General features: G+C 38.4%; 1 protein-coding gene across 1 annotated transcript; it reads right to left on the reverse strand.

The window, feature by feature from the left end:
* Nucleotides 1-2,568: 2,568 nt before the first annotated feature.
* saal1 (serum amyloid A-like 1) lies at nt 2,569-9,757 on the reverse strand. The gene is made up of 13 exons (XM_035156621.1): nt 9,618-9,757; nt 7,736-7,959; nt 7,283-7,384; nt 6,522-6,605; nt 6,331-6,410; nt 5,703-5,762; nt 5,507-5,622; nt 5,169-5,331; nt 4,320-4,402; nt 4,038-4,229; nt 3,455-3,603; nt 3,248-3,340; nt 2,569-2,854 (listed from the first exon to the last, which is right to left on the reverse strand). The coding sequence occupies exons 1-13, from the start codon at nt 9,619-9,621 to the stop codon at nt 2,777-2,779; spliced, it is 1,428 nt and encodes a 475-aa protein (XP_035012512.1). The 5' UTR covers nt 9,622-9,757; the 3' UTR covers nt 2,569-2,776.
* Between the last annotated feature and the right edge of the window lie 1,294 nt (nt 9,758-11,051).

Raw genomic sequence — 11,051 nt, forward strand, 5'->3', positions numbered from 1 at the left:
CAAAAACATTAAAATATTACAACAAATAACTCAAGAAGGTGATATAATTAATCATAGATTATATCCCAGGTTAATGCTCACCACAGATAGTAAAATTTCAGGATGCATTTCTCACAACAAACTAAATATAGTTATAGCATTAAAGCTACTTTCTAACAGTGTCTCAAAATATTGTTGTCCTTTATAATAATTTTAAGCTTATGCTTATATTGTTAATTTTCAATCAATTCCTTAAACTATCAGTTTTCAGTTGTAGGCAAAAACTAAATTTGACATGTCAGTGTTGTGTAAAGAAAATAACCAGATCAGAATTTGATCATCTCAAAACAAACAGTAAGAATTAGAGGTCTCATGTCCAGAAAAGATGTACCTCATATTTTCTTTTACTTTATCTATTTTGAAGACATGTGCATTACATTGTGTTGATGACACATATAAAAAATATTATTGCTGTGCCACTGACACACAGTATAGCATCCATGCTGTCTGGTTTTGTCTTTCCATATCCTGACAGATAAGCTGGTCTAAGCAGCCGAAAATGCAGTTAAATGCAAACACAGACGTCACCTCATCACTTTTTTGCGAGCAGGAAACGTCAGTGTCTTTGATATTTGAGGATCACAAAGAGGAAAGTTTCATTGTGATTCTGTTGACAAGAGATAGAAAGCCAGGGAACTCAGGAAATGAGCTGAAGGGGGCTTTGATTGCGCCCAACAGCATCATGTGTCTTTATTAACAGGCCTTGACCAGGTGGTTGTGAATAGGCCAGGCCTTAGAATCAAAGGAGAGGGGAACGTGGAGCTGCTCACGCATTCTTCCTCCCTTCATTATCCCTCCTGCTCGCCCAGCAACAGGTACTACACCAGTGTGAGGGGTTTTACACACACACTTAGGACGGCTTATATCAGAAGGGTTATTTTTTTCATCAAGGGCGAATCAGTCTGAGTGTCAGGGCATGACACAAATTTATTCTCGGAAAATATATGATCATGAGAGATCAGTTTAAATCTTCGAATCTATAGAAGTAATATAGAAGAGCTTTTTAAAAGCCTGGGAATAAACCTTCATAAAATATCTTAAATCAACATATTCATGGGTATGTGTGTGAAAGGTAGTGTTCTATTCTTTCCAGGCTACATCAGGACGTTGAACACGTGTGAATTTTCACACAAATGTGGGACCAAAATAGAACAGTTTTGACTGTAAGGCAAATGTCAGCTCATTTAAAAGAACAGGAAGTTAGTTGTGTGGGCAGAGGTAAACACAACAAGAATAAACTGACATCCAGCATCAGCATCAGACAGGCCTGACATGCCTCATCTCTCTGATGTGTACAAAGCTCCAGTCGCACGAGGAGCGGCCTGCTGCGTTGTGTTCACGGAGTCAGATCATATCAAGCCCCTGTGAAGACCGGCAGACTGACAATGAAGTTTGGCAGGGCAGCAGGAAGCATCTGGGCTTCACCCTCATCTCTGTGACATGACGCGCCTGCGAGCGAGGCCCGGAGTCAGAGCAGCCCGCAAAGAGCAAGTCACTGGCCACAAGCAATCTTGAAAGGCCAAGCACGATTACATCCACATCATTCTAGCCAATTACAACACAAACAGAACATGACTCGCAGATCAAGGCGCCAGCCACGTATGAACATCATGGGTCCATCAAGGTTCAGACCTCGTCGACAGGCAGCAGCATTAAGGAGAAGGGGGTTCCCATAGGGTGATCTCTGCCTCGCGTGCACTCAGACCATCTCAGGATTTCCATTAGAAAGAGTGTTCTCCATATCAATCCAAGCTTTAATTAAAAAGCTGCTATATTCACAGAGCCTTCGTACGCTCGCTGGAAATGCGCAGGCCGTCCCGCTCTTCTCCGTGAGTGGGCGAAATGGGGCTTTTGGAAACCAAATGAGTTCATTGTGGCCGGGCTGGAGCCTTTCATCTAATTTTATTGTCCTTACAGAGTGACTGTCACCCTCTGGTAAACACTTGATGTTGTCATCAGAATCAGCACAATTACTCATATGCTTGAAAAGGTGACTCAATAGACACTCAATGCAATTTAATCTATAGAAATATATATAGTTAAATAGTTTTAGAATTACTCAAATCATTAATTGTGACAAATGTATTTCATGTTTAATAATTAAACATATAAACTTATAAACATTTTTCGTATTTAAAATAGACTCTTTGGCCAAACTGCAGAGGACTTGTGACTCTATTTAATTTTCTGGATGCATGTTTTACAGAGACACTTGTTGACATGTGCCAAATAGACGAGGATAATTAAATCATAAAATGGGGTGTATATTTCCAGTTGTAAAATGTATAATACTACAGCAGTTTATTTTAAATAAAGAAAAAACATCGCAGAATTTTTTAGGCCAATTAACTGTCCTGTATTGCCCTGTAAATTTACAGAGACCTTTAATGAGTCCAAACATAGTCGCACAAAGACAATTTGAGGATTGTTTTTACCATTATTGGATGACTGTATTATTCCTCTAAGCCTCTCTTGGTTTGCATGAGGTTTGTTCATTCAGCCACATAATGATGCTTCAGTAAACGCTGATAAACAAAAAAAGGTTTTATTAACAGATCAAATGAAATCAATACAAAAATATCCCTCTCAAAACAATTTAAAAAACATCAGAACAACTTGTACTACTCTTACAGACTGATCTGAGCCTTCCCAGTGGAAATGTAAATAATCTGACTTGAAGTAGGATCCAGTACAAAGAGCAGTGGTGAGGGTCTGGATGAGCGTGTTGCTGGTCGTCTCATTCAGGAAACTGGCTCCTCATCGTGTCTGCCAGCTGCGGATCAGTCTCTGACAACATGAGCTGCAGGTGCTGAAACTACACAAGAGGAAGAAGGGTGGGGTGGAAACATGGTGTTTATTTTCCACAGAAGCCGGTGGTGTGTGGCAGCGGTCCATCACACGTCCTGGACTGAAACCAGCTCCAAAAATAAATCCCTTTATGTGAACCAGTGACATTTAGCTGAAGTGGTGACCGCTCCTCGAGAAAAAAATGCGAGCAAAAAATATTTGTAGAAAGTTAATTTAACTCGATGAATAAATTGATTACTTTATTAATAAATTGCTCATTTTGTCTCGCCAACACTAGAGAAACTTAAAAGTTATTCCATTTAAAACCATGAGAAACTGAGATAAAAACGAGGAGCTCTAACCAACCAACTGAATGTAATGCAAGATTTAAACTAATCAAGCATTTGGAGGCAGCACTTACTGAAGCTTTAAACTTGGGAAACAAACTGCCTGCAGCTGTGAGACACATCTTCTCTGTCAGAAAACCTTTCTTCACCAGATCTGCAACGGTGTCCTATGAAGAACAAAGAACAGACCTGTCAGTGGCCTTTCACAGAGAACAGGAAGTTCTGGTTCATATTATTTTATGATTCTTCAACAGTTGCATTTGAACAGAGTGCTCCTCGACCTTGGGAATCTGACTGCAGATATCAGCAAGAAACTCAGTCGTGATCTCTGCCAGAGTGTTGAGCTGTTCATCTTCCTTACTGCCTTCATTATCTTTGCATTCACTGTGGAACTGAAGCACCCGCAGAATGGTCTCCACAAGGGTCAGACCTAGAAACAAAACACAGAAGATATTTGCACAAAAACATCCATCTTTTCTATTTTGAATTAGAACTAGGCACATTCGAAAAAGGAAAATGAGGGAGGAGGAAGTGCTGAACCTCCAAATGGGCAATATTTAGCACACTTGATATATGTTTTTCAATGTTATTCCTTATTATGCAAAAACACTAAAGGACCTACTAGTGTTTTGCCTTATATCCACATTGAGAAGAGTGTGGGTAACTGTTTTGGAAAGTCTCTCTTCTCACCATGAGCAAGATACAGAAGCTCAAAGCAGATTTCAGTGAAATGCACAAAACAATTCTTTCCCTTTGCATTTGGATGTTTTTCATTTAGCCAGGTAACTTCTTTAGACAAGAAAGCAATCAGGGGGATTTATGTGTAAATTTAGAAAGAACAGTGAAGCAGTTCGACTAACTCACTTGTGTCACTTTTGCTGGGCCACTGATCCTGGCATCTATAAAGAGCCTGGAGAACAGAAAGCGACTGAACCAAAATGCTCTTCTTCTTCTCCTCCTGCAGGACAACGGGAAGATCTTCGGGCCGGCAAAGGTCTTCACATACAATCTCACAGACAAAGTCCCATACTGCTTTGCCAGGCCCATCGGGGGACGCTAGAGGAAACAGTCAAGCATAATATTACCACATAAACGTGACTCGTTAACTTGTGAGATGGTGGGACGGCAGCTGAAGATGAGTCTTACCAAAACCCTGAATGCCCTCATCTACGGTGGTGAGGAGTTGGAGGGCATGAAGGTAAACCTCTAAGCCAGTAGAACTCTCTGGTCTGTGAAAACAAGTTAATCCTGTTGAATGCTGAGGCTCAGCTACATTATCAACATTGTGTGTAACTGTTATACTCTGTTGTATCAGAACAACAATAAAATATACACATATTTTACGACACAATGTCAATAACAGCAAATCACCAATGCATTGGAGAAGCTAAATATAAATATACAAAAGGAAAAGGAGAGTCTGAGAGCGTCTTATCACACTAAAATTATTGTTAATCTAAGTAAAACTACCTGAGGATCTATCTAAAATGAAAGAAAATATCACTTCATATTCGCAAATTCCCATAAATTTATACATCTGAACTAGAACCCAAGCGATTTATGGTTTGGCTGATAAAAATCTGTCACTATGAGCCTTTCACAGACGTATAAATAAACGCTGCAGTAAGGAAACGCATGTATGTTTATATTCTATGTTATAAAGAAAATGTGTATTTTCTTAATTCAAGTTCTATATATTTGGTTGTATTTGTGTTTTCCTTTTATCTAGAGTAGTAGTATTTAGAATAAAATGTATGCTCAACTAAAAATATTAAGCCTCAGTTACATTTCTTTGTCATAAGGGTTTGATAGCAACATCCTGGGAAACGTTGCCAATATATCATCATCAGGCGCCATAACTCAACCCTCATTAAAATGGTTCATTTTTAAAAACTGTATTTTCAAAGCTTTCCTTGTAGATTTTCATATTCCTATTGAAAATTAACGTAATCATGAAAATACAACTACCATTCTCCTGAATTAAAACATTCCCACCTAAGCTGCTTGGCTGCTTCGAGAAGGCATGAGGCCACATCCAGACGGCTTTCAGCATCATCCCCCTCCTCACTAGGCTGAGCTGTGATCCAACTCTTCATCAGCTCTTCGTCAAGGTCAAACAGTTTGTCAACCAGCTCTCCCACCTTCTCGAGCAGGTCCTCTATAAAACAGAGAATAATCTTTTTAGGAAGCACACAAAGGTTACAAATAGTAACCATCAAACTTATTGTGACTTTGAGACACTGCAATTCATCTCATACCAAACTGATTATAATTATACAAAAGTAAAACTTCTTTAGCTAATGATAAAAAAGAAATGAGCAAAAACAAAGTACTGTTGGTGGAGCTGCACATGATGAAGCAGAGGTTGGATTGCACAGATGTCTGCTGTCGTATTCGCTGAAGCCAGAGGGAACAAACATCTTTCTGAGAGAGACCAGTCAGCAGAAACCTGCAAACATCACCAGAGAGAGTTAACACTTCTCCCTCAGTCCCTACATCTCAGATGTCGACAGGAAATGGAAACCTCACCTGCTTGTTTCCAGAAGGGTTGGAGGATCTGCGTCTGCAAGAAGAAGCAACAGCACAGCTCTGTGGACACACAGGGAGTTGCATTATATAGCGTGAATCCCAGTAGTGTACAAAAAAACGTAGACTGTATATAAAGATGGATAACATGACTGCTGCCCAATAGTGAAGCCAAAGTGGTTCAATTGCAACCTGGTCCAGGTCATAAATGTCGCTTCCTACATGTTAATGGATGGGACATGGACCATACAAAAAAAATATATATCACATCAAAAGAAATTTCTCAAAGGAGGTTTTCTTCATTTTTGGTAGTTTTTAATCACACTAATGTTTGTTCAAGTTAGATTTTTCTGGTAAGTTTGGTTTCAATTAGTTATTTGATGCTATAAAAATATGGTGAAAGGTCAAGATTGACAGCTAAAACTGGCATGTGATATGTCAAGCATGTGTATCAACAGGACCTCGCTACTGCGGAGACTCTGGCTCCAAATGTGCAAGCTGGCAGCATTCATATCCAGGATATTTTAGCTTAATTCATGGAAAGTGGGAGGAAGACACGTCGTCCATCTCTATATACAGTCTATGTCTAGTATCTATGAAACAACGATGACAGATGATGACTTCTACCCACACTAAGTCTTCATTTTGGCTGAGAGTCAGACACGTGTCTGGAAAACAAGCCATGTTCCCGAGGATTCCCACACAAATTTCCTAGAGAAGCACAGGAAAAATCTTTTACAAGTGATGGAACTCTCACAGCTCAGAAATAGACATTGGATTATATTTGAGACTGTGCAAAAACCGGAATGGAATTTTACTCACTGTGAGTCGTGGACATTTAGATTTGACGATCATCCCAAGAAGGATATCAGGGGCTTTAAATTCCAGCATAAAACCAGCAACGTCCTATAGATGTAAGGTAGATAAATAGTAAATATCGAAACTTCTACAATTGTTCACCTCTCACCTCATTTTTATCAATGAAGTTGGGCTAAAAACAAAAACAGTTGTCAGTATAATCCAATACAGTTCAAGGGTAAGACAAACAACAAAGCCTCAAATCCTCTAATACAGTTTTATTCAGGCAATAGAAATGTTTTAGGTTGTAATTATAAATTATTTAAATTATTATTTGTAAAAACATCGTCGTTTTAGAAACTAAACATTATAAGCTTACAGAAGGGATGATTTATTGCAGAGCTATTATATGAGCCAGTATTAGCTAGGTACCTAATTAACTGTCATCTAAGTATATGTTTAAAATCATTGTTAATGCTTTATGAACGACACAAAGATACCAGCTGCATATTTCAATCATTTGATTCACAGTATGTGGTACAACTTCTAGTGCATAGATCATTTAACTTAATTTCAAATGAGCTTTTTGTGTAAATGTTTACCACTGCAACTTGTTTTTTTTAATTATCTAATTTACTACATTAATGTCTGATCAATTATCACCTATACTGTCCACGACATGAGTGATATATTTACACAACACAACTTAACGTCCCGTGGTAAAGAAAAGCGTTTGTAAACAAAGACTGTGAAGCATATGGGACAAAGGTTAATGGGAACTTGACCTTGTCCATCGTCATATCCCAAACTCTAGATAGATCTTCCTCATCATCATCCTCGAGCTGCATTGGACCTTCAGATTCTTCCTCTGAATGATCTTTGATCATCTGTAAGACATTTAACAAACATGTTGTGATGTTATGATGTACAGTTTGCAGCAGAGAGCAACTGCACAAAGGACATACAGTGGAGATGCTGCTATCAATATCAACTGTAATTGAAAGATTTATCATCGCTTCTGATTTGATTTGTCATCTCTAAATTGGCTGATGAGGAAAGTACATTGTTCAATAGCTCTAGAAAACAAATACAACTCAGGATTAAGTTGTCACTACTAGACAAGTTCAGATTAGTTGCTGCTGTGATTTCCATTGAAGATATGAACTATTAAATTAATACATTTTTATGTAAGAAATCATTATGTATTTTATGAAATTCTCAACAAACAGCCTGCCTACACGGATGAGACGATTCAGGGTGGTGAAAAGCCAGAGCTTGCTGTACACAGTGTTTCCAATTGCATCCGCATTTTCATCCTCCTCTCCATCAGCTGTCTCTCGGGGTGGTGATGGGTTACGGTCCATTACAGGGGACTGTGCAATTAGAGATGTCGATCTCCATTTCTCCATCTCCTCTGTATCGTTAGAGTCACCAGACTCGATAGTAGAGTCATCACTCAACTCTGGGGAAACAACAACAAAAGATGGTGGCACAAATTAGATTTGGGGACTATGATTATATAACGTAAGGAGATTTATCAGCAATACATGTTTTGGTTTTTACTAAGGCAGCTAACGCTCAATACGTGCTGGAGTGTCACTGAGCAGGACTGCTTTATATAAGAACTGGATTTACAGGATTTAGGCAACAATGTCTTGACATATATTTGACAGGTATTTAATGAACAGGAAAAGCAAAAACATCCAGACTAGTCCTGTTATCTTTGGAATCAAAATATTCCCAGAATTTTAAGAATATACATTTATATGTTCTAGTCACATAGAAAAAAAACCAATGCTGCCTTATATTAATGATATTAAGCTTTATTTAAATAGCAATGACCGATATTTTGATGCTTGAACACATGCCCCCACCAACAGAATGCCAGGTGTAGTGTTGACAAATGAAACTGTCGCACACTCATTGTGGGTGCGTTAGCTAAGTGTGTAAATAAAGCCATGGAGGGCAGGAGTGCATTAACCCAGTTAAAGTAACCATGAAACCTTATAGAAGTAAAGCTAAGGCACTCACAATGGGGCAGGACAATATCATTTGTCAACACTACACATGTCATTCTATTAGTTGAGGAATTTTGACGGATGAGCACAGAAGAATAAATCCAAGAGCAGAGGAGAAATGCGAGAGCAGCCGTTTGTACGCAGGTACAGAGTCGGTGTGAGGAGAAGAGCTGAAGCGCAGGAAATCTGTTAAAGCAACAAAAATATTGTGCAAGTTTGAGCATGAGCAGAGCAAATCCAAGCACAAGCAGGGACTATTAGAGTGAGAGCGCAGGGTTTTTCAGTAGTGAAACGATTACAAAATATGAATGGGAATTGAGTGAGTCCTGCTCTGAAACTGAAAGACCAGGCAGTTGGATAAAGAAAAAACACATAAGGTGACACCACAGTTTTGACATTTGAATTAGATGTTTCAGACAGAGAACCTCAGTACTCTATATGTAGCGGTGTCAAGGCCGATAGTCATTACCTTGGGCTTGTCAATACAGTATTTACCTCCAAGAAATGTTGACAGATAGAAATGCCCTGCAATAAATCAAAACCTCCTTAAGGCTGTGATACTGAAGTTATATAGTAGCTCTTTTATTGCAGTTTTGATTCAGTCAAAGTCAAAGTGATTCAATTTCACAGTGATTTCTGAGGTTGCACTTTGTGGTGCTGTTTAACTATAAATGTTAAGCAGAGAGCTATTTACAGAATATACTCAGTGAACACCAACACTGAAGGAACGGAGTGTAAACAATTATCATTATGCAAAGTTATACATGTTATGCAGGCTAATTTGATCGAGTATCTCAGATTTATTTATAAATTAAATGATGCATCTGATTTTACTTAGTAACTAGCTCTCAAACAAATGAGTGTTGAATACAATATTTCATTTTATTAAACGTAGTGGAGTGGACGCATATAGTGGTATAGATAAAGAAAACTTTTAAATACGTTACTGCCTCCAGTACCTTACAGTACTGCAGTAAATACACACGATCATTTTAGTATTGAAGAACTTCCGATTAGCAGTTTAGCTAGCAGCTGCACATATCGCAGTTAGCGGTGTGTTGTTTTTAAAACGGCCTCACTCATGAACTTCTTGTAAACTCACCCATAGTGTTCGCTCTCTGCAGACGAAGTTAGCTGCTGAATAATGACGTAAGTATTCGTGAGTTTCTGTTTCTAAACATTACAAACAGCCTCCATTTATCAAGTCACTGGCTGCGCATGCGCGGAAGCGGTACACTTCTTCTTGTACTGGTCGACCACCTTAGAGCAAATTAATCTGCTTCCCCCTGCAGGACGAACGGGGAATGACAGTGTACCTGTAGGGAACATTTACTCCTTTTCAGCCCTTCTGGAAACAAGCCCAGTAGATGTGGATAACTTACAAGTTTACAATTATAAAGTGTCGATACAGTAAATGTGAAATGTTAATATAAGAGCTGTTGTTTTATGATGTTCTTTTTTTATATTTAACAAGTAAGTACACAACACAACAAATATGCACCCAACCCTCCCCAACATCCTCTCATGATTACAAAGAAACGAGAGAAAGAAACAAATAAATTGATAAGTAAAGAAATACAAAATTTAAGACAATTAAACAAATAATAAATAAATCATACAGTACAATTTACGGTAACAATCCTAATATACAGAGAGAAGACTGGACTAGTCCAGAGGTGTGGCCTAATCTCTAGGAGTGGTTGTCTCAGTCCTTTATATCTTTAAACTTATAAAGTACTGTAAGAAAAAGGTGATCACTTCCCCGCAGGTTGCATTATATTTTAACTAAACTATAGGTGAAACAGTTCATCTTTCAGACATGGCTGTGTTTCTGTTCAGTAATGATGCAGATGTAAATGTTGGTAAAACATGAATAAGTGCTTTGTGGTTTGCGGATGTGGATGTTAGTGTGACATCAATAAAATATCTTCCACAGTTTCTAATGAACCATACACAGAAATTAGACTGACCTGCAGTTATAAATAGTAATAACTTGTGTGTTCTACAGTCCATAATGTTTGCAGTACTACTGTTTTTACATTTTGTCATAGGTGATGACACAAGTAAAATATCAACTCACCTGCTGGAACAAATAATTACCTCTTGTCTAAAAAGCATTTACACCATCATATGTCAAATTTAACCCGTGTTTGAATTCATTACTTTTTCTACTTGCAGTGACACATATATTCTGATGGTTGGTGCACTACAGAGCTCTGGGTTAAACCAGTAATGCAGTTTAGTTGGGATCAATGTTGGGACCATGTAGCCAGTTTACCGACCCGCTGCCTTTAGCTTTGTACAACTTAGAATCTGAGGTTACTTTCCATGTTCTCAAATATCTACTGCATTGTGAGCTCCTCCAATGTCAAATATTATCACCTCAAGAGGTGGACAAATGTATAAGGAGGAAGTAAAATGTATTTGTAGCAGCATGTGAGTGTTGATTCAGGGAGGGCTGTCCAATTCAACAAATTCCCCTGGAGAGTTTTGATTAGAAGCAGGACTGTTCCGCATGTATAACAGTCCTGCCCCA

This window comes from Hippoglossus stenolepis, chromosome 5, assembly GCF_022539355.2.
Source record: "Hippoglossus stenolepis isolate QCI-W04-F060 chromosome 5, HSTE1.2, whole genome shotgun sequence".
NCBI classification, from domain to species: Eukaryota; Metazoa; Chordata; class Actinopteri; order Pleuronectiformes; family Pleuronectidae; genus Hippoglossus; species Hippoglossus stenolepis.